This window comes from Halichoerus grypus, chromosome 5, assembly GCF_964656455.1.
Source record: "Halichoerus grypus chromosome 5, mHalGry1.hap1.1, whole genome shotgun sequence".
In the NCBI taxonomy this organism is placed as follows: domain Eukaryota; kingdom Metazoa; phylum Chordata; class Mammalia; order Carnivora; family Phocidae; genus Halichoerus; species Halichoerus grypus.
In genome coordinates, this window is record NC_135716.1 from 171,651,616 (window position 1) to 171,672,633 (window position 21,018).

A 21,018-nucleotide genomic window follows, 5' to 3' on the forward strand; every position below is an offset into this window, starting at 1 on the left:
CTCGCTCACTCACTCTCAAGTAAATAAAATCTTTTTTTTTAATATTTTATTTATTTATTTGACAGAGAGAGGGAGGGAGAGAGAAAGCACAAGCAGGGGGAGGAGCAGAGGGAGAAGGAGAAGCACGTTCCCCGCTGAGCAAGGAGCCCGATGTGGGTCTGGATCCCAGCATCCTGGGATCGTGACCTGAGCTGAAGGCAGACGCTTAACTGACTGAGCCGCCTAGGTGCTCCAATAAATAAAATCTTTTAAAAAGTACAATCAACATCATTCTTTTTAAAAAAAAAATTTTATTGGGGTGCCTGGGTGGCTCAGTCAGTTGAGTGCCCAACTCTTGGTTTCAGCTCAGGTCATGATCTCGGGGTTGTGGGATCGAGCCCCGTGTTGGGCTCCGTGCTCAGCACAGAGCCTGTTGGGATTCTGTCCGTCTCCCTGCCCCCTGCCCCTCTCACTGTTCACATACGCTCGCATGCACGTGCATGCTCGCGTGCTCTCTCTCTCAAATAAATAAATCTTTAAAAATTTTTTGATTAAATTTTTAATTTTAATTCCAATATAGTTAACATACAGTGATATATTGACATCATCCTTTTTGATAGCTATGGGGGTGGATGTTCATTTTAATTCATCCAGTTCCCTGTTCATGTTTGTTTCCGGCATTTTGCTGTTATAAACACCACTGAGTTGAACATCCTGTAGTGAGATCTTTGTGCCATTCTACATTTCTTTAAGATAGGCTCACAAACATGGGATTTCCAGATCCAGGGATTACAGAATTGTATAGTTTATGGTAAACGTGGCCAAATGGCAAGCGGCCGACATTCTTGTGCCCTACAGCAGTGCCAGCACAACGCCGCCGGGGAGTTCTGCGAGCTGTGTGCACCTGGCTACTACGGAGATGCCACCGCTGGGACACCGGAGGACTGCCAGCCCTGCGCCTGCCCACTCACCAACCCGGAGAACACGTGGGTGCCCTCACTCCAGGCCCACGGAAGCCCTCCCCCTGGAGAGCGGAGGGACCAGGGTGGAGAGTGGGCATCCCGCGGCCTGACCTCTGCCTCCCCTCTCCCAGGTTCTCCCGCACCTGTGAGAGCCTGGGGGCTGGTGGGTATCGCTGCACAGCCTGCGAACCTGGCTACACCGGCCAGTACTGTGAGCAGTAAGTTTGCAAATAGGATGGATGGGGGGGGTGGGGGACCTTTGGTAGACTCCTAGGTGAGAGCCCTGGATGGTGTTGCTCAGAAAGGTCCCTGCCAGGATCGCATCTCTCCCCTGCCCAAAGCCTTTCCAAGATTCCCCATTATCCTTGGGCCAAGCCCAAGCTCATCCCACTTTTGACACCCAAACCTACTGTAGGCGGGCTTAACCTCTTGACTTCTTGATGTTCAGGTCTTTCCACGTGCTGTTCCTCTACCTGGAACATTCTTCACCCTCAAGCCTCCCCTTTCTGGCTAACTCCTGTTTAGCCTCCAAAGCTCAGCTTCATTCACTCATTCAGCACGTTTTTATTGAGCATCTACCATATGCCGTGTGGTGCGCCAAGGTGTTGGAGATAAAGTGGTGAACAAAACAGATTCAGTCCCAGCCCTTAGGGAGTCTACCACCTGTCACGGAAGACGGGGCAGCAAGTAATCATACAAATACATCATTACGGGCAGTGGGGAGCTCTCTGGAGTACAGTCTGCTCCAAAGGAATATAACAACTCAGCAGTGCCATCCTCTGGGGAGCCTCTTGATTCTCACGGCTGGGTCAGTGCCCCTCGTCTGTGTCCCTCACTCTCATTTACATAGTTTCCATGTTGGTCTCCCCACAACTGAGTTCTATAAGAGCAAGAGCTTCATCATGTTCACTGTCATATTTTCTTAACCTAGCATCGTAGTCGCTTAATAAATGTGTGTTGAATGAATGTTTCCCTGGAGAATAAAGGCCTCATTAGCCCCATTATCCAACCTGCCGACATTGTCCTGTGCTCCCCTTTCTCAGCTCAGTGAGGCCCTGTGTTGGGGCCTCTTTGGTCTCTAAAGTCCTTCCAGAGTTGTGAGCCTCCCCACCCCACACTGGGTCCACCCCCATGGGCTTCTGGCTCCCCAAGTCCACTGTGAGGCACTGAGTCCCCTGGGGCCTGGGGCCTGACAGAGCTGGGCTTTGTTCCTCCTTATAGATGTGCCCCAGGTTACGTGGGTAACCCCAACGTGCGGGGGGGCCGGTGCCTTCCACAAGGTAAGTGGGATCGTGGCCCCAGGTGAGGGGGGTGGGCAAGGCGGTGAGCCTAGGGAGTTTGAAAGCTACTACGTCCAGGGGAGACAGGGCTGAGGGTGGGGCATGCCAGTCTTTGGGGAGACAGGCAGACCTGATCCAATGCCGCATGCTGGGAGCCTCCTGCTTGAACGGCCTCTCCTGTCCTTCCTCCAGCAGATGCAACCCCGCTGGTGGTCCAGGTGCATCCAGCTCGGAGCATAGTCCCCCAAAGTGGCTCCCACTCCCTGCGGTGCCAGGTCAGTGGGAGCCCACCCCACTACTTCTACTGGTCTCGTGAGGATGGGCGTCCCATGCCCAGCAGTGCCCAGCAGCGACATCAAGGTACCCAGGGCCCCAGGTCCCTCATCCCTGTGAGCCACCCCAGTGGGAGGGGAGGCACAGGCCTGTTTACTGGGATCCTGTCCTTACACACAGGGCTGGGTGGGAGAAGGGGTACATCTGCCCTGACGAGCTCCCATCCGCTCCCCACCAGGCTCTGAGCTCCACTTCCCCAGTGTCCAGCCCTCGGATGCCGGCGTCTACATCTGCACCTGTCGTAATCTCCATCACGCCAACAGCAGCCGGGCAGAGCTGCTGGTCACTGGTGAGTCCCTGCTCCCCGCCTCCCCAAGCCTGCCTGTGCACGGCTGGCCTGTGGACACAGGCAGCGGGCACGTTCCTCTGCTGGAGGGGGTGATGGTGCTCGGAAGGGGGTGCTGGCCATGGAGACGGAGAGATGATAGAGTAGAGGCGAGTTTTAGGGGCAGAATTGGCAGGACTTGGTTGTGGTCATTGAGGGAGAAAGAAAGGCTAGGCTGATGCCCCGGGGTCTGGACTCCAGCAGGTAGGCAAATGAGGTGCCCTTTGCTGAGATGAATAGGCTCAGTAGGAGAGTGTTTTCCTTGGGGCTCCCCCAGAGCTGAGTCTGGGATGAGCATGGGCATGCCAGTAGTTTATCTGGGAGGTGAGGTGAGGCAGGAAAGAGAAGGCATCCCATAAAGGGCATGTTACGGAGCACATTCCTACTGTGGGCAGTTGTTAACAGGCAGCCAAAGGAATTCTGGGAAACTCCACAGTAAAATATGCACCTTGGAGTCACCCTCCCCCAGGGTCAATTGATCGAGGCCTCTTCTAGGAGCACCAGATCCCCTGCATTCTGCACCACCTCGGGGGGAGGGGGGCACAGGAGTCTCCAGTGGCCTGAGAAAGATGACGTCAGGCGTAGAAATGCATCGGCTGGCAGAAGTCAGGCAGGCGGGCTCCGAAGTGACAGGGCAAGGGGATGTGCGCGGGGCACCCGCTACAGACAGGTCAGAGGGCATCACAGGGTGGGTTTTGGACTTGTTGACGCTGGAGGCATTTGAGAAAACATCTAAGCAGGTACATCAGGCAGGTGTTTGGGAATGGGAGTCTGGAATTCAGGAAGGAGGCCCCGGCAGAGAAATGAATTCGAGAACTCTTGGCACAGAGATGGTGTTGAAAGCCATGGAACAGAATGAAATTAGCCAGGGAGAGTGTGGCTCAAGGACAGGGCCTGCGGAGTCCCAAGGAGCTCCAGCTGGAACATGTCAAGCTGAAGAGGGGGGACAGCAGGTGCAGCCAGTAAGATAGGAAGGGAGCAGGGGACGTGGTGTGTTGGGGGTCGTGGGGAGAGGGGACTTCAGGGAGGGCGTGGTAGGGGAAGCCACCCCCGGGGAAGTCAGATGTGGGCAGAGAGGTGACCCTTGGAGGTCATGCTTTGACGAGAGCCATTTTCAGTGCAAAGGAGGGGTAGAAACAGAACCGGAGGGAGGCAAAGAATGGTGGGGAAGGCCAAAAGTAGACAGCAACTATAGACAACACTGTCAAGAGTCTTGGCTCTGAAGGAAGGCCAAGAAATGGGGCAGTAGCTGAGGGGAGTATGAGGTCAAGGGAGTGTTTTCGAAGGTAGGAAATTCTAGAATGACCCATGGAGAGAGAGAGGAGGGACTGATGTAGCAAGAGAGTGCGCAGCCCCTGGAGGAAGTCCTGGGGAGGGGATGGAAGGACAGGATGGGGCTGGGTGATGGGAGGGGAGGGTCTCATCCTGCAGGGACCAGGCAGAAGGGAGGGTGGCTGGGTTTGGGAAAATGGGCGAGGTCCCACCTGGTAGTTTGGACTTTCTCAGCAAGTGTGGATTGACACCCTTAGCTGTGGAACTGGAAGGGGGTGCGGGCGGGTGGAGAGGTTGGGAGGAGGTGCGAAATCACTGGGGAGAATGGAAACTCCCACCGGACAGAGGAGCCCGGCTGGAGCCGAGCAAGAAGTGTTAGGGCGGATCTGTGGTCTGGATCCTGCAGTGGAGCCAGGTGGGCTCGTGGCGTGGTGCTCCCTGAGCACAGCCCGTGGCTGCTCAGTGCCAGCAGGAAGGTGGACTGTGGGGCTGAGCCAGGCCGGGGGAGGGGGGCACAGGGCACACAGTGGAATGGAAGCTAGCCTGGGACGGAAGCACCTCCCAGACAGGATGATGGAGAGAGAGAGAGAAAGTGGCCCCAGGCCCAGGGCCCAGCCAGCACCCAGCTCACGGGGGCCCTCCCGTCCCCGCAGAGGCTCCCAGCAAGCCCATCACGGTGACGGTAGAAGAGCAGCGCAGCCAGAGCGTGCGGCCTGGAGCCGATGTCACCTTCATCTGCACGGCCAAGAGCAAGGTGGGCAGAGCGGGGCGTGGACTCAGGGAGGGAGGCTCCGCCTTCCGGTGGCTCCCGGCTTCACCTCTGACCTCCAGTCCATCCTCCCGGCCCCGCCCACAGTCTCCGGCTTACACCCTGGTTTGGACCCGCCTGCACAACGGGAAGCTGCCGGCCCGGGCCATGGACTTCAACGGCATCCTGACCATTCGCAACGTCCAGCCGAGTGACGCGGGCACCTACGTGTGCACTGGCTCCAACATGTTCGCCATGGACCAGGGTACAGCCACGCTGCATGTGCAAGGTACACGGGTCATTTCCATGCCTGGCCCACTGCCCCCACCCCCCGCAGCCTTCCCCCGTGCCCACCAGGTCTAGCCACCGTGTCTTCATTCACCTGACAGTTTGTGACCATCTACGGGGTGCTAGGTCCTGGCTAGACTCTGAAGAAATGGGGGAGGGGACAAACAGGAGCTCTGCCCTCCTGCACCGCGTGTTCTGATAAGGATGCAATAAGCCTGGGAACAAACGAACAAGCAGTGTAATTTCACATGCTGATGAGGGCTGAGCTAGGAATAGACAGTGAGGTGGGAGAAGGGTGGCTAATGTCCACGGGGTGGTCAGGCTGGGCCTCTCTGAGGAGGTGACATCTGGGCCGAGAGTTGAAGGAAGAGAAGGTGTTCAGCCACTTGAAGAGCTGGCAGAGTGTCCTTGGCAGAAGCAGCAGCATGTGCAAAGGCCCTGAAGCAGGAGCATTTTGATGTGTTTGAGCCCTGGCAGGGCCAGTGTAGCTGGAGCTATGGAAGGGGGATAGGTGAGGAATGTAAAAGATGTGAGCAGAGGTGGATCACAGCAGGGAGTTCGGATTTTATCCTAAAAGCTCTAGGGAGCCACAGATGGGCCTGAAGTGGGGAAGTATGAAGATCCCATGGACGTTTTCAAAGCTCCGTGTGGCCACTCTATGAACAGATGGCCATGGGGGGCTAGAGTAGAAGCAGAGAGAGCAACAAGGGGGACACTCCCCATCCTGACCGAATCCTCCCTCTCCTCCCCCATCAGCCTCGGGCACCCCGTCCGCCCCTGTGGTCTCCATCCACCCGCCACAGCTCACCGTGCAGCCCGGGCAGCTGGCCGAGTTCCGCTGCAGCGCCATAGGGAACCCCGCGCCCACCCTCGAGTGGACAGGTAAAGCCAAGCAGGACTGCCCTCAGGGCCCGCTGCTCCTGGATGGGGGGGGTGGGCAGTGGTCAGGGGCAGGACCTGAGGCTGTGGGGTCTGCAAGCCAGGGGGCCTGGCAGTGCCAGTCCCAGTGGGTGCTGAGCCCACCTCTCTCCATCAGGGGGCCCTGGGGGCCAGCTCCCTCAGAAGGCACAGATCCACAGCGGCATCCTGCGCCTGCCAGCCGTCGAGCCCTCGGATCAAGCCCAGTACCTATGTCGTGCCCATAATAGCGCCGGGCAGCACGTGGGCAGGGCCGTGCTCCACGTGCACGGTGAGGGGACAGGGCTGAGGGCGGAGCTTGGGAGCACTGGGGCGGTCCAGAGGGGTGTTCTCACGGGGTTCTGTGCGCAGGGGGCAGCGGGCCCAGGGTCCAGGTGAGTCCAGAGAGGACTCAGGTGCACGAAGGCCGCACCGTCAGGCTATACTGCAGGGCCGCAGGGGTGCCCAGCGCCACGATCACCTGGAGGAAGGAAGGGGGCAGCCTCCCCCCACAGGTGAGGACATCAGCAGAGTCCCAGCACCTGCCACCTTCGCTTCTGCCTTCCTGCCTCCATTTCCTTCCCCATCTCCTCCCCTCCTGGTTTTCCTCACGTCCCGAGTGACAGCCTGCTCAGCCCACCTGTCCGGTGTACCCTGGCCACGAGCAGCTGCCGGCCTCTTGCTTTGCCGCCTGGCTCTGCCGTCCGTGTCCAGCTGGGCCCTAGTGTTGGCTCTGTGCTTGCCTCTACCTTCATGCCCCCCTACCCACCCTTGCTGGCTGGCCCTCTGCAGGCTGCCTCGCCCCCTCGGGCGGCTGACCCTTCTCGCTGTGCGGCAGGCCCGGTCCGAGCGCACAGACATCGCCACGCTGCTCATCCCAGCCATCACGGCTGCCGACGCCGGCTTCTACCTCTGCGTGGCCACCAGCTCCGCGGGCACTGCGCAGGCCAGGATCCAAGTGGTTGTCCTTCCAGGTGCGGGGCCTCTGGGGACTGACGGAGTGGAGAGGGCAAACCTCGGGGAGGGCTCCCCAAGGCCGACTCCATCCCCCTCTGGCCCCAGCCTCAGGCGCCAGCTCCCCGCCCGTCAGAATTGAGTCCTCATCACCGTCCGTGACTGAAGGCCAGACACTGGACCTCAACTGTGTGGTGGCAGGGCTGGCCCACACCTCCATCACGTGGTACAAGCGAGGAGGCAGCCTGCCTCCCCACAGCCAGGTATGGGGGTCCCTGAGCCTGTGGCAGGGCACCTGGGGGTGATCCTTTGCACAGCCCCGACGCCCTCCTCAGGCAACAACCAGCCCTGATTTCCCTCCCTATCCAGCTCCTGTCATGGGGCAGCTCGGAGTGGAGCCAGGGAGAGCCTGATGAATGACTCACCAAGGCTCAGAGGGAATGGTGACTACGGCCCCGCCTCGTCCTCACCCCCCTCTGTCCCACCCTGTCCCAGGTGCATGGCTCCCGGTTACGGCTTTCCCAGGTTTCACCAGCTGATTCTGGAGAATACGTATGCCGAGTGGAGAATGAGTCAGGCCCCAAGGAGGCCTCCATCATCGTCTCTGTCTTCCATAGCACCCACTCAGGCCCAAGCTACACCCCAGGTGAGGAGCCAAGCAGGGCCGGGCAGGGGCCGAGCCCTAGGATCTCCCCACTGTTCCCAGGGAAGGTGTCTGTGGTCTCTTCGGTAAGATCAGGACAAGAAGGGGCGCTCTAGGCAGGCTTTGGGGATGTGAGGGGACTGAGAGTGTGGGTAAGGTTGATCTGGCTTACCTAGGGCCTCACGATGAGGTTACTGTTTCAGATTTCATCAGGAAGCAGCAGAGTCAGGATTAAACTGAGTTGGGAGTCAGGCTGACCTGGATTTAAATCCTCATTCTACCTTTTATCAGCCTTGAACTAAGTTATGTCACATTTTAGGGCTCAGTTCCATCATCTGTGAAATGGGGACAATAGCACTACCACGTGGTGTGAGCAGATGATAAACACTGTCTAGAAGAGAGTTGTAACGTTATTGTCTGTATCCGTTGGTCCGGCCTGGGCACTGAAGGGCTTTGGTTGCCTGTAGGCCATAGTAGCTCATCACAGATCAGGAAGCCATAGGTGGACAAATGGGCCTTGAATTCGAAGTTGGAGGTGGGTCAGGGAAGGAGGGGCCTGACTGACCATGCTGAGGTAGAGAAGCATGGTCCCAGCCCTAGAAAGGCCTCCCATCTGCCCTCCCAAGCTAGGGCTCGGGCCTATCCCAGGGCACTCTGCCCCAGGGCTGCAAGACTGTGGCTCAGGAGCCCAGGCCCCTTACTAGTTCCTCTGTGCCAGTTCCTGGAGGAGGCCCTCTGGGCAGCTCCCAGCTCATCCGCATCGAGTCCTCCTCCTCCCACGTGGCCGAAGGGCAGACCCTGGACCTGAACTGCGTGGTGCCCGGGCAGGCCCACGCCCAGGTCACGTGGCACAGGCGCGGGGGCAGCCTCCCCGCTCGGCACCAGGTACAGCAGTCCCCAGGACCAGCCTGCTGGAGGAGGGGTGGATAGGGCCCCTCCGGCCCCCTTCCAACCCTCCCTGTTTGCACTCAGACCCATGGCTCGCTGCTGCGGCTGCACCAGGTATCCCCAGCCGACTCAGGCGAGTACGTGTGCCGCGTGGTCCTTGGCTCCAGGCCCCTAGAGACCTCTGTCCTGGTCAACATCAAGGCCTCCGGCTCCCCTGCGGGCTCCATCCCTGGTGAGTAACTGCCAAGGACAGGGCACGCAGGAGGGGCTGAGGGCCTTCCGAGGTGCTGAGGTCCTAGCGACTCCGCCTGCCATTGGGAGGGTGGGAGCAGGAGGCCCACACTGGAGCTGGCGACCACTTCTCTGAGTGACCCGCCATCTTCCGGTCACTTTTCTCTGGCCACGCAACTGCCTCCTCTTCCCCTCCCCCAGCCTCAACTGCCCTCTTCTCCCCCCACTTCCTTGCTCCCTTCTGCAAGGCTTGGCCCCTGCCCTGGCCCTCTGCTCGGGGCAGCTCGGCTGAGGACATCAAGCCCAGGCCACCAAACCGCCAAACACGTGAGAGCCTGGCCGGGCTGGCTCTCTCTGAGGTGGACCCTTCTGGCCCTGTCTTTGGGGGGCATCTGCTACTTTTGCTTCTTTCCCCACAGCCCCAGGACCTGTCCCACCTGTCAGGATCGAGTCCACCTCCCCCACCGTGGCCGAGGGACAGACCCTGGATCTGAGCTGTGTGGTGGCAGGGCAGGCCCACGCCCAGGTCACGTGGTACAAGCGCGGGGGCAGCCTGCCCGCCCGGCACCAGGTGCGCGGTGGCAGAAAGGCGGGAGGGGCTGGCCAGGCCCAGCTCTGGGAAGTGAGTTGAGGGGGTCGGGGCCCCGGAGCTGAGCGGCTGGCAGTTCCCGGCTCAGAGGAGCAGGGCAGAGGGGCATCTGCTAGGCTGTGGGGAGCCCTGCTCTCACACCCCTGCCCCTGGCTGCCCAGGTCCGCGGCTCCCGCCTGTACATCTTCCAGGCCTCGCCAGCTGACGCAGGCGAGTACGTTTGCCGGGCCAGCAATGGGCTGGAGGCCTCCATCACAGTCACAGTAACCAGGACCCAGGGGGCCAACTTCGCCTACCGTGAGTGGGGCCACCAGGTTGGGCTGGGACGGAAGACAGGGATAGGCGGGGGCAGCTGTAGAGAAGTGGAGTAACCGGTGACCATCTTCTCTCCCAGCTCCGGCCGGCTCCCAGCCCATCCGCATCGAGTCCTCCTCCTCCCACGTGGCCGAAGGGCAGACCCTGGACCTGAACTGCGTGGTGCCTGGGCAGGCCCACGCCCAGGTCACATGGCATAAGCGCGGGGGCAGCCTCCCCGCCCGACACCAGGTACAGGCCTGGAAGATGGACAGGCCAAGAAGGGGATGGGAGGAAGGCCCTGGGTGGTGGAGGTCAAGGAGGGGGGGTACTGGAGGCTGGCTCCTCAGAGTCAGGGAAAGCGTTAGACCCCATTGCACAGGTGTCCAGTACAATGGTTAGAACCCAGACTCGAAGACTGGCCGGCCTAGGTGTGAATGCTGCTTCTACCGCTTATTAGCTTGTGACCTTGAGCAAGTTACTTAACCTCTCTGTGCCATATCTTCAGAGTCTGTAAAATGCTGTCTTACAGAATTGTCTTCAGGGTAAAGGGACTTAATATATGTGCAAAGTGCTCAGAGCTCAGGCAGGTAGAAGTTGCTGAGCTGTTGTTCCCACAATACCATTATTAATATTACTGTGTTTTATACAGTTCAGGATGCTATCAATTGCAAGATGCATTATGATTTTTTGTACCTCTAAGGAAAAAAAGCTGCCACTTTTAATTGTAAAATTATTCACTGTAAGACGCATCTTGATTTCAGAGACATTAAAAAGTGTGTCTTAGAATCGATGGAAGGTGGTATTAGTGCTTGCCCAGTTCATCATGGCTCCTCCTGGCCACCTCCTACTCTTGGGACAAGTCTCTCCCTAAGCAGGACGGAGCTGATGGTCAGGCCCCAGGGGTCAGAGAGTGAGGCAGGCATGCAGGTTATGGGTACAGGGGTCCCGTGGGGGCCCCCTCTGAGCTCACCTCCATTCCGGCCAGACCCACGGCTCACTGCTGAGACTACACCAGGTGTCCCCAGTTGACTCGGGCGAGTATGTGTGCCGCGTGGTGGGTGGCTTGGTGCCCCTGGAGGCCTCTGTCCTGGTGACCATTGAGCCTGCAGGCTCTGTACCCGGTAAGCAGTCCTGGGGGTAGGGCAGGGCTAGGGGCCCAGCTGTGGGAGACACTGGCAGGATCCCATGAGACCAGTAGCCCTTATCTTCACTCACAGCGCCCCCCCGCCACCTCCTAGCCAGGAATTGACCCTCTGCCCTCTGTCCCCAGCACTGGGGGTCACCCCTCCTGTCCGGATCGAGTCGTCCTCCTCCCACGTGGCTGAAGGGCAGACCCTGGATCTGAACTGCCTGGTTGCTGGGCAGACCCATGCCCAGGTCACGTGGCACAAACGTGGGGGCAGCCTCCCCGCTCGGCACCAGGTAGGAGGCAGGGAGCTAAGGGGGAACCTGAAGGACCCTGGTGACTATAGAGGAAAGTACACGGGCTTTGAATTCAGGTGTATCTGAGTTCAGACACTGTCCTACCACTTGGCCTGCTGTGTGACTTTAGTCCGGTCATTTAACCTCCCTGATCCTCAGTGTCCTTCTCTGGCAGGTGGACTCACACTGCCTAAGTCCCCTGCCCCAAAGCACATCAATGAATGTTGGTCACACACTTCTTTTCATTGGACCCAGTCCCGACACTGGGTCAGGGGAATCGACTGGTCACCAGGTGGTCTTTCCAGGAAGAGCTCCTCTTGAGTCCAGTTGACTGGACCGGGCTGGGAGCAGGGCCAGGGAAGGGAGCGGGAGTCTGGCTGGGAGCCCCAGGGCCTGACTCTGAGCCTGACTTCCTCCTGCCCAGGTGCATGGCTCAAGGCTGCGCCTGCCCCAGGTGACCCCAGCCGACTCTGGGGAGTACGTGTGCCGCGTGGTGAGCAGCTCGGGCACCCAAGAAGCCTCTGTCCTCGTCACCATCCAGCAACACCTTGGCCCCTCCCACCGTGAGTATCTCAGGGGTCATACCAAACGGTGGGGGGCCGCTCGGGCCACTCCAACCTCAGCGACTCCCACACCCTGCCTCCTGTCTCGCCCTCCCAGCCCAGGGTGTGGTGTACCCCGTCCGCATCGAGTCGTCCTCGGCCTCCCTGGCCAATGGACGCGTCCTGGATCTCAACTGCCTGGTGGCCAGCCAAGCCCCCCACACCATCACCTGGTATAAGCGTGGAGGCAGCCTACCCAGCCGGCACCAGGTATGGAGGCATCGGGTGGGGATGCGAAAACTGGGCACACTGGCCCTGATGGCATCCAGGGGGCGCTGTCAACATCTCTGCTGTGCTCGTTAGTCATTCAGTAAACACTGAGCGTTCTTACTCGATGGGCCCTGGACCGATGCTAAGGATACGTAGATCCTACTGACGCTAGTTGGATCCCATATCTTTTTTTTTTTTTTTTTTTAAGATTTTATTTATTTATTTGACAGAGAGGGAGGTAGCGAGAAAGGGAACACAAGCAAGGGGAGTGTGAGAGGGAGAAGCAGGCTTCCCGTGGAGCAGGGAGCCCGATGCGGGGCTCGATCCCAGGACCCTGGGATCATGACCTGAGCTGAAGGCAGACGCTTAACCGACTGAGCCACCCAGGCGCCCCGGATCCCATATCTTAACAGAACATTCTATGATTTACTCACTCACTGAATGTCCCTGAGAATCTACCCCAGGCCGAGTCTGTGCCTGGCACTGAGGATTCCAAGTGGGACGAGGCAGGTGCCTGGCCTCAGGGAGCGCACAGGCTAGCGGACGAGGCAGACACGCCCTGTGAGAGCAGTGTAATAGAAGCCACAGCCGGGCACTGTGGAGTCACCAGGGATGGCCTCGGCAGGCTTTTGGCCCAGGTGACAGGTGAGAACAGTACAAAGGCTAGAGGCACGGTCCACCCCAGCCTGGAGCCTCAGGAAGGCTGCTGAGGGAGTTCTGAAGGACGCCCAGGTGGCGGCCAGCCCAGGCGAGGCAGCGAGGCTCCTGGAGTCCGGGGCGGCAGCCCCCGAGATGCGGAGATGCTGCCCCCACCCGCTGACACGTGCTCCCCCTCAGATCGTAGGCTCCCGACTCCGGATCCCCCAGGTGACACCAGCCGACTCGGGCGAATATGTGTGTCACGTCAGTAACGGTGGCCACTCCCAGGAGACCTCACTCGTCGTTACCATCGAGGGCAGCGGCCCCTCCCACGGTGAGAGGGCACAGGGCAGGGGGTCCAGGCAAGTGGGTGCAGGGGGAGGCAGACCGGGCCCTGGCACCATCACTGTTGGCTGACTCTGGCTGTGTGGCCCGTCCGTCTCTGTCTCAGTGCCCAGCATCTCCCCGCCCATCAGGATCGAGTCCTCGTCCCCCACCGTGGTCGAGGGGCAGACCTTGGATCTGAACTGTGTGGTCGCCGGGCAGCCCCAGGCCACCATCACGTGGTACAAGCGTGGGGGCAGCCTTCCTGCCCAACACCAGGTACAGAGTGGAGCCAGGCCAGCGAGGGCAGAACCCCTGCCCGCCGGGGCGGCATCGCAGGGACAGACCCCATGGGCAAAGAACCGGAAGTGAAGCCCTTGCTGGCAGTCCTGGGGCAGTCCTCCCTCCTGCCCTGGGTAGACAGAGAGTGGCCTCAGCGGGTCTGATGAGGGAGGCCTGGGAGCTGGTGACTTCTGGGCCCCTCCACCCCTCTCTCACTCCTTCCCCATCTGCTCCCAGGCCCACGGCTCCCGCCTGCGGCTGAACCACATGTCTGTGGCTGACTCGGGCGAGTACGTGTGCCGGGCCAACAACAACATCGATGCTCAGGAGGCCTCCATCGTGGTCTCAGTCTCCCCCAGTGCCGGCAGCCCCTCCGGTGAGTCTGACAAAGGCCCGGGAAGGGACCAGGAGACGCAGATAACAGGGCTCCCTGGGGAGTCAGAGGTCTCACGTTCAGGTGGCCGTCCAGGCCAAGGGCTCTGCAGCAAGATGCCTGGGTTCCAGTCCTGCCTGCACCACTAAGAGACTTGAGGGACTTCCTCTCCTCCCGCAGCTTCGTTTTCTCGTCAGCAGCGTGGGGATGCCGGTCATTCCAGCCCCCTGTTGGTGTCCGCTGTGGTGGCCACCGGTCACATGTGGCAATAAGGACAAAGTTTAACATTCACATCATCACATTTCAAGAGCTCCACAGCCGCACACAGCTGCCGTCGTGGGCAGTGCAGATGAGTGTTGCCATGATCACAGAAAGTTCATGAAATCTATGAGGATTTTTTTTTTAAGATTTTATTTATTTATTTGAGAGCAAGAGAGCAGGAGCAGAGGGGGGAGGCAGAGGGAGAGGGAGAAGCAGACTCCCCACCGAGCAGGGGGCCCGATGTATAGCTCGATCCCAGGACCCTGGGATCATGACCTGAGCCGAAAGCAGACACTGAGCCACCCGGGCGCCCAGTGACTTCTATGAAGATTAAACGAGTTCATACACGTACAGTGCTTCCAACGGTACCTGGCATGCTTAGTAGGCGTTAACGATCATTATTACCTCGGGCGACAGGGGTTTCTATGGCTGAGGCTCCTACCAGCCCAGTCGTTCCTAAATCTGCTTCTGTGCCCACAGCCCCTGGCGGTGCTGGGCCCATCAGAATCGAGTCCTCCTCCTCCCACGTGGCCGAAGGGCAGACCGTGGACCTGAACTGTGTGGTCCCTGGACAGGCCCACGCCCAGGTCACGTGGCACAAGCGCGGGGGCAGCCTCCCCACTCACCACCAGGTATAGGAGTTGCGGGGCTGGATGTGGTGGGAGGGCTGCTGAATGTGGGGGCCCGGCTAGGGGCCCCTCCCCCAAGATCTACTCACGAAGGAGGCCGAGAGTCCCTAGGGGCACAGTGCATGCCCAGGTCAGAGGTCAGACCTTGGCCCCAGCCTTCCAGGATTCTACCTGCTCCCTCACTCTGCTCCTGTTTCCCCATCCTGCCCCTGCTCAGGCCCACGGCTCCCGGCTGCGGCTGTACCAGGTGTCCCCGGCTGACTCGGGCGAGTATGTGTGCCACGTGGTGAGTGGCTCGGGTCCCCTGGAGGCCTCCGTCCTGGTCAACATTGAGGCGTCTGGCTCCAGCGCTGTTCCTGTCCCTGGTGAGGGTCCCTGTGATGGGGTTGGGAGGCTGGAGAAGGGACGTGGCCGGTGGGGAACCAGCAGGCAGAGGTCGGGAGCCAGGTCAGGTAGGATGTCTAGGGCCTGAGAACCGGACTTGGGAGTCCGGCCTATGTGGGCTGGAGACCCAGCTCCTTGGTCCACACTCTGAGTTGTTGCACAAGGGACTCCGTGCCTCACCTTCCTCATCCATAAAGTGGGGATAGCAGAACTCTTGCAACAATACGTGTGTTCCCTAAAGGCTGGAACTGCACCTCTATGGGTGCATGAGGGTGATCTGGGGGGGGGGGGGCCAATAAAAATCTTTCATATTACCAGTGGTATATTAGAGAAAAACAGCCACATATGAAACCCGCCATGCTTTCAGGGAAATCATTGTCTACGACGGGGCTAAGTATTTATGGGTTTTGTTAAGTGAATCAATTGACAGGAAAATATAAAGTAATTCGTACGTGGCTATAGCAGACACGATCATAGTTTGGGAATCGCTGAGAAATAAATGTGATCTAGCACTTACGAGGTGCTGGGCCCTGTTCGGTTTACACGTTTAACCCATTTCATCTGCACAAGAACTGTTTGAGGTCGGTGTGACTATTCTCCCCATTTTACAGATGGGAAACTGAGACGGAGAGGTGAAGTCACTCTCCGAAGGCCCTACAGCTAATAGATGGCAGAGCTGGGTTTTGAACCCAGGTAGTCTGGTCCCCGAGTCTGGGTTCTTAGGCACACATTGCTCAAGTTTGAGAAAAACGAGTGATCTATAGGAGGTGCCTGGCCCTGGGCCCGGCCACCGGTGGTGCTGGGAGCCCAAGAGGACATAGTGGGGCCATGGTGTGGGGCGTGCCATTTCTCCCAGGCCAGCCCAGCTGCCCAGGCTTCACAGGAAAGGGCAGTGGGGGGGAATCAAGGCCGTCTCTCCATTTGTGATGTGGCCCCTGGTCTGAAAATCTGGGCGCCCAGGGGTCGGGACTGAGGGCAGAGGGGTGGGAGTTCCAGCTCACTGACCTCTTCCTGTGCCTCAGCCCCAGGCGGAGCCCCGCCCATCCGCATTGAGACCTCCTCTTCCCACGTGGCCGAAGGGCAGACCCTGGATCTGAACTGCGTGGTCCCTGGACAGGCCCATGCCCAGGTCACGTGGCACAGGCGCGGGGGCAGCCTTCCTGCCCGGCACCAGGTACGGGGGCTGGAGAAAGCAGGATGTGGGCACTCCCCTACCCCACCCCACCCCTGCCCAACAGTCCTGCCTCATTCTAGCCAGGAGGGAAGGTGGCTCTGAGGTCCAGGGCTTTGGGAAAATTGCAGCAGGAGACCACTGGAAGTCAGGAGGTCAAGAAGAGGCTGGGTGCAGCAGAGAACCCCCGGGCTCCCAGCACCTGGGTGCAATTAAAAAAAGGCACCTGTCATTCAGGACGCTAGACTTCTTCCTACCACAAAAATGTCATAAACATACTCCACAGTGTCTAAGGTCTCAGGGGGTCGCCCTGCACATGATGCAGCCTTCACAGCTATACGTGACAGTCCTGGGGTGTATGTAGCAGAGGGCTTGGGCATCTGAAGGCCGTGGCTGCCAGCCCCCCAGCTCACTGTCCCCGCCCTTGCCCTGCTGCTGGCCAGGTCCACGGACCCCTGCTAAGGCTGAATCAGGTGTCCCCAGCTGACTCTGGAGAGTACTTGTGCCAAGTGACCAGCAGCTCAGGCACCCTGGAGGCTTCTGTCCTCGTCACAGTTGAGGCCTCCAGCCCACGCCCCATTCCTGGTGAGTGACGGGAGCAGTGGGTGATGCTGGGACACAGGCTTGGGGAATCCCTTCCTGGCCTTGCTCTTCCCTGCTTTGCCAGCAGGGCTCTGGCTCTCTGCTCTGTGAAGGTCCTCCAGCCCCTCCCCGCAACCCCGAGGGACCAGTCCTGGGTCTGGGTGGCATGGGCCCATGGCATCCTGTCACTGCCACCACCCTCAGTCCCTGCCTTCGTCCCCGGGAGTCCCACTCTTCTCACTCACCCCCTGTGCCCCCAGCCCCCGGACTGGCGCAGCCCATCTACATCGAGGCCTCCTCCTCCCACGTGGCCGAAGGACAGACCCTGGACTTGAACTGCGTGGTGCCTGGGCAGGCCCACGCCCAGGTCACGTGGTACAAGCGTGGGGGCAGCCTCCCCGCCCAGCACCAGGTACAGGGGCCTGATGGGGAGCGTTCCAGGGCAGGCCGGGTTCGACCTGCATTTGCTCTCTGCACCCCAGACCTCGTGTGAACCCTGGCCTCCTCTGGGACCCCAGGGGATAGTGTAGTTTTTGGAGCAGAGCTGCTCAGCGGGGGAGTGAGAGACCTGGGTGTTCGGGCCCTGCTGCTGAGTTGTCCCCGAGGCAGCTTCCTCCTCTGTAAAGTGGGCCGGGTGAATATGTAGGAGCCAGTAAATGAAGATCCCTCATCCCTCCCAGCTGGAGCCCTGGGCTCCTGGGACTCAAGGGAGAACTCGGCCACTGGCACAGCGGGCTTGGGGACTCGCCCAGCCCCAGGTGCTTTGGCCTGATGGCTGTCCCCTCCTCGCTCCCACAGACCCACGGCTCCCGGCTACGGCTGCACCATGTCTCCCCTGCCGACTCCGGCGAGTACGTGTGCCGCGTGGCTGGCGGCTCCGGCCCCGAGCAGGAGGCTTCCTTCACAGTCACTGTCCCACCCAGTGCGGGGTCCTCCTACCGTGAGTGTGGCAGATGCCACAGGCAGGGGGCGGAGGGCAGACCGTGGAGCTGAGGCAGGGGGGTCAAGCCAAGCCGGCCCTCCCGAGCCCAGCCCCCTGCTTGCCTCATCCCACAGGCCTCAGGAGCCCTGTCATCTCTATCGACCCGCCTAGCAGCACTGTGCAGCAGGGCCAGGATGCCAGCTTCAAGTGCCTCATCCATGACGGGGCAGCCCCCATCAGCCTCGAGTGGAGAACTCGGAGCCAAGAACTGGAGGGTGAGCTGGCGGGGGCGGGGTGGGGGATCCTGGAGGCAGGTGTGAAGGTGTCATCACCACTGTGGGTGGGGCAAAGGCTGAGGGGGCCCCTCCCCTCTGGGGCCTCACTGTCCCCCATCTGGATGGGGAGGGGGCTGAACCCGGGAGTCTCCAAGGCCTCTTCCGTCTGCCACCTGGGACCCTGTGAGCTAGACACACCCAGGCTAGAGGGGTCGGGGACAAGGGGCCAAGCGGTGCCCACTGGCAACACAGTGGCATGAGGACAAGCTCACTGACCATACCCTGCCCGATGCCAACTCCACAGACAATGTCCACATCAGCCCCAACGGCTCCATCATCACCATCGTGGGCACCCGGCCCAGCAACCACGGTGCTTACCGCTGCGTGGCCTCCAACGCCTACGGTGTGGCCCAGAGTGTCGTGAACCTCAGTGTGCACGGTGAGCAGCGTCAGTCCGTGGGCTCTGCCTTCCTGTCTCCAGCCCTGATTCTGAGCTCACAACCTCCAACTTTCAGTCCTGCCTCTGCCAACGCCTCCCTCTTGGGCATTCTCCCTCTCGGCTTCAGTTTCCACGTCAGTGCAGGATAGTGCCCGGTCCGGGCAGTTACTGAGACAGGGGCCGTGATGGTGCATGTGACGGGCAGAGCCCCGCACGCACATCAGCGATGTCGTTCCTCTGGGCAGGGCCCCCTACTGTGTCTGTGCTCCCCGAGGGCCCCGTGCGGGTGAAGGTGGGCAAGTCTGTCACCCTGGAGTGTGTCAGTGCTGGGGAGCCCCGCTCTTCGGCTCGCTGGACCCGGATTGGTGCCCCCACCAACGTGGAGCAGCGGATGTATGGGGTCGTGGACAGCCACACGGTGTTGCAGGTGAGGCAAGTCTTGCCCTGGGCAGAGGCTGGGGCCATTTCATCTCTGGGTCTGAGGCCCAGTCGGGGTCCATCCTCGAGCAGATGCTCGGAGGAAAGAGTCGTGGATGGGCAGATAGGTGATGAATGGATGGAGAGAGAAAGGGAGGCATGGGTAAGTGGTTGGTGGGTAGATTGGAAGATGGGCAGTAAGAAAAAAGGTAAAAGAAGGGAAGAAAGAATGGCTGGAAGGATGGATGGATGGGTGGGTAGATGGGTGAGTGGGTGGGTGGATGGGTAGGTAGATGGGTGGATAGGTAGGTAGATGGGTGGATGGGTAGGTGAGTAGGTGGCTGGATGGGTGGAAGGATGGGTAGACGGATGGATGGATGTGTAGTGAGTAGATGGGTGGGTTGATGGACAAGTGGATCAACAGACTAATGGCTGGATATCTTGAATGTGAGTCCTCAAGCAGCCAAACAGGAGACCTGAAAGCAAAGGGAAGGGTGGAAGGGAGAGGGGAAAGCAAGCCAGACCTGGGGGTTAATGCCCAGGTGCCCATCCGTGCCCACTTACCCAGCATCCTTGCTTTCTTCCAGATCTCATCAGCTAAACCATCAGATGCAGGCACCTACGTATGCCTGGCTCAGAACGCACTGGGCACAGCACAGAAGCGGGTGGAGGTGATTGTGGACACGGGTGCTGTGGCCCCAGGGGCCCCGCAGGCCCAAGTTGAAGAAGCCGAGCTGACCGTAGAGGCTGGACACACAGCCACCCTGCGCTGCTCAGCCACAGGTGTGGACGGGGGCTGGCACACAGGGCAGGAAGAGCAGTGCGGGCCTGGGGCCTGAATGGGAGACACGAGATCCGAAGATGATAGCGCACCCAGGGAGGGGACTTTGTTGCTGGCACCACCCAGTGATGGCTGAGGTGCCCACGCAGTGATCCCCATGAAGGGACGAGATCACCCAGTCGCTGCCTCACCATCCTCATGCCCAGCTCATCCCTAGGGCAGCCCGGTGACCTCTGTGGTCTTTCACTCCACTCCACAGGCAGCCCCACGCCCACCATCCACTGGTCCAAGCTGCGCTCCCCACTGCCCTGGCAGCACCGGCTGGAAGGTGACACACTCATCATCCCCCGCGTAGCCCAGCAGGACTCAGGCCAGTACATCTGCAATGCCACCAGCCCTGCCGGCCACGCTGAGGCCACCATCGCCCTGCACGTAGAGAGTAAGACACTCGTCCGACCTCCTTGAGCTACCCTCTGTGCCCTGCATGGAGCTCGGAGCACCCAGCCGCGCTACACCCTGGACAGAACCCCAGGAGTGTCATGCAGAGGGCCCTGTGCCCCTTGGCCCCCCAGAGCCGGCCCTAGTCTGAGACCCACCTCCCCTCCTGGGACCCTTGCTTCCCTCATCCCCAGTCCTCTTCTTCACCATTCAGCTTCCCTGGTCCTTTGGCAAAGCGCCTGGGTCCCACACCTGCTCCCACCCTGACCGCTGCTCTTCCATGCCCTGACCTCTGTGCCCCCCCAACCAGGCCCGCCGTACGCCACCACGGTCCCGGAACACGCTTCCGTGCGGGCAGGGGAGACAGTGCAGCTCCAGTGCCTGGCTCATGGGACACCCCCGCTCACCTTCCAGTGGAGCCGAGTGGGTGGCAGCCTCCCTGGGAGGGTGACTGCCAGGAACGAGATGCTGCGCTTTGAGCCCGCGGCCCCCGAGGACTCAGGCCGCTACCGTTGCCAGGTCACCAACAAGGTGGGCTCAGCAGAGGCCTTCGCCCAGGTGCTTGTTCAAGGTGAGCAGCCCTGGCTCAGGCGGGGCAGAAGGGGCTCCTAGGAAAAGAACATCCCTTGAATGTTAGGATGGGCATTTTCTGGGTCCTGGGAGGGGGAGGCATCAGGGATCTCTCTTTCTCTGTCTCTCTCTCTCATACCCACACACACAGAGAACCTCGTACATGTCCCCACAGGCCCCTCTGGCTCCGTCCCGGCCACTGCCATCCCAGCAGGATCCACGCCTGTCGTTCGGGTCACACCTCAGCTGGAGACCAAGAGCATGGGGGCCAGTGTCGAGTTCCACTGTGCTGTGCCCACTGACCGGGGCACCCAGCTCCGTTGGATCAAGGAAGGGGGTCAGCTGCCTCCTGGCCACAGTGTGCAGGATGGGGTGCTCCGGTGAGTCAGGGGGCAGGCCAGACTGAACTTGAGCACCCCAGCCCAAGGTGCACAGGGGGACTGTTAGGATACCTGTCCTGTGGGGCTCAGTATGAAACCATGTCCTTGGGCAAGTCACTTCCATTCTCTGAGCCTGAGTGTTCTCAGCTGTACGATGGGTTATATGAGACCACATGAGATTATCTAAAGCACGTGGAAGGCCTTCAGTAAACAGTGGCTCATATTTGTATT

At 60.1% G+C, this 21,018-nt stretch overlaps 1 protein-coding gene across 11 annotated transcripts in view; it reads left to right on the forward strand.

The window, feature by feature from the left end:
* HSPG2 (heparan sulfate proteoglycan 2) overlaps positions 1–21,018 on the forward strand; it is a 98,490-nt gene that overhangs the window by 65,833 nt on the left and 11,639 nt on the right. For 6 of the 11 annotated variants that reach the window (XM_078073682.1, XM_078073686.1, XM_078073691.1 and 3 more), the window contains 38 exons: positions 838–965; positions 1,073–1,159; positions 2,163–2,221; positions 2,414–2,581; positions 2,733–2,843; positions 4,805–4,905; positions 5,008–5,188; positions 5,944–6,069; positions 6,224–6,376; positions 6,457–6,599; positions 6,923–7,058; positions 7,147–7,301; positions 7,534–7,684; positions 8,400–8,566; positions 8,654–8,801; positions 9,220–9,371; positions 9,551–9,686; positions 9,784–9,935; positions 10,672–10,807; positions 10,957–11,108; positions 11,533–11,671; positions 11,769–11,920; positions 12,758–12,893; positions 13,011–13,162; positions 13,403–13,541; positions 14,280–14,431; positions 14,646–14,793; positions 15,835–15,986; positions 16,427–16,568; positions 16,826–16,977; positions 17,364–17,505; positions 17,622–17,762; positions 18,067–18,201; positions 18,447–18,628; positions 19,206–19,401; positions 19,659–19,838; positions 20,148–20,408; positions 20,583–20,787. In XM_078073682.1, the coding sequence (XP_077929808.1) occupies positions 838–965; positions 1,073–1,159; positions 2,163–2,221; positions 2,414–2,581; positions 2,733–2,843; positions 4,805–4,905; positions 5,008–5,188; positions 5,944–6,069; positions 6,224–6,376; positions 6,457–6,599; positions 6,923–7,058; positions 7,147–7,301; positions 7,534–7,684; positions 8,400–8,566; positions 8,654–8,801; positions 9,220–9,371; positions 9,551–9,686; positions 9,784–9,935; positions 10,672–10,807; positions 10,957–11,108; positions 11,533–11,671; positions 11,769–11,920; positions 12,758–12,893; positions 13,011–13,162; positions 13,403–13,541; positions 14,280–14,431; positions 14,646–14,793; positions 15,835–15,986; positions 16,427–16,568; positions 16,826–16,977; positions 17,364–17,505; positions 17,622–17,762; positions 18,067–18,201; positions 18,447–18,628; positions 19,206–19,401; positions 19,659–19,838; positions 20,148–20,408; positions 20,583–20,787 (5,648 nt within the window). The remainder of the gene's footprint in view (positions 1–837; positions 966–1,072; positions 1,160–2,162; positions 2,222–2,413; positions 2,582–2,732; positions 2,844–4,804; positions 4,906–5,007; positions 5,189–5,943; positions 6,070–6,223; positions 6,377–6,456; positions 6,600–6,922; positions 7,059–7,146; positions 7,302–7,533; positions 7,685–8,399; positions 8,567–8,653; positions 8,802–9,219; positions 9,372–9,550; positions 9,687–9,783; positions 9,936–10,671; positions 10,808–10,956; positions 11,109–11,532; positions 11,672–11,768; positions 11,921–12,757; positions 12,894–13,010; positions 13,163–13,402; positions 13,542–14,279; positions 14,432–14,645; positions 14,794–15,834; positions 15,987–16,426; positions 16,569–16,825; positions 16,978–17,363; positions 17,506–17,621; positions 17,763–18,066; positions 18,202–18,446; positions 18,629–19,205; positions 19,402–19,658; positions 19,839–20,147; positions 20,409–20,582; positions 20,788–21,018) is intronic. The other 5 variants (XM_078073683.1, XM_078073689.1, XM_078073690.1 and 2 more) reach the window with 4 other exon arrangements.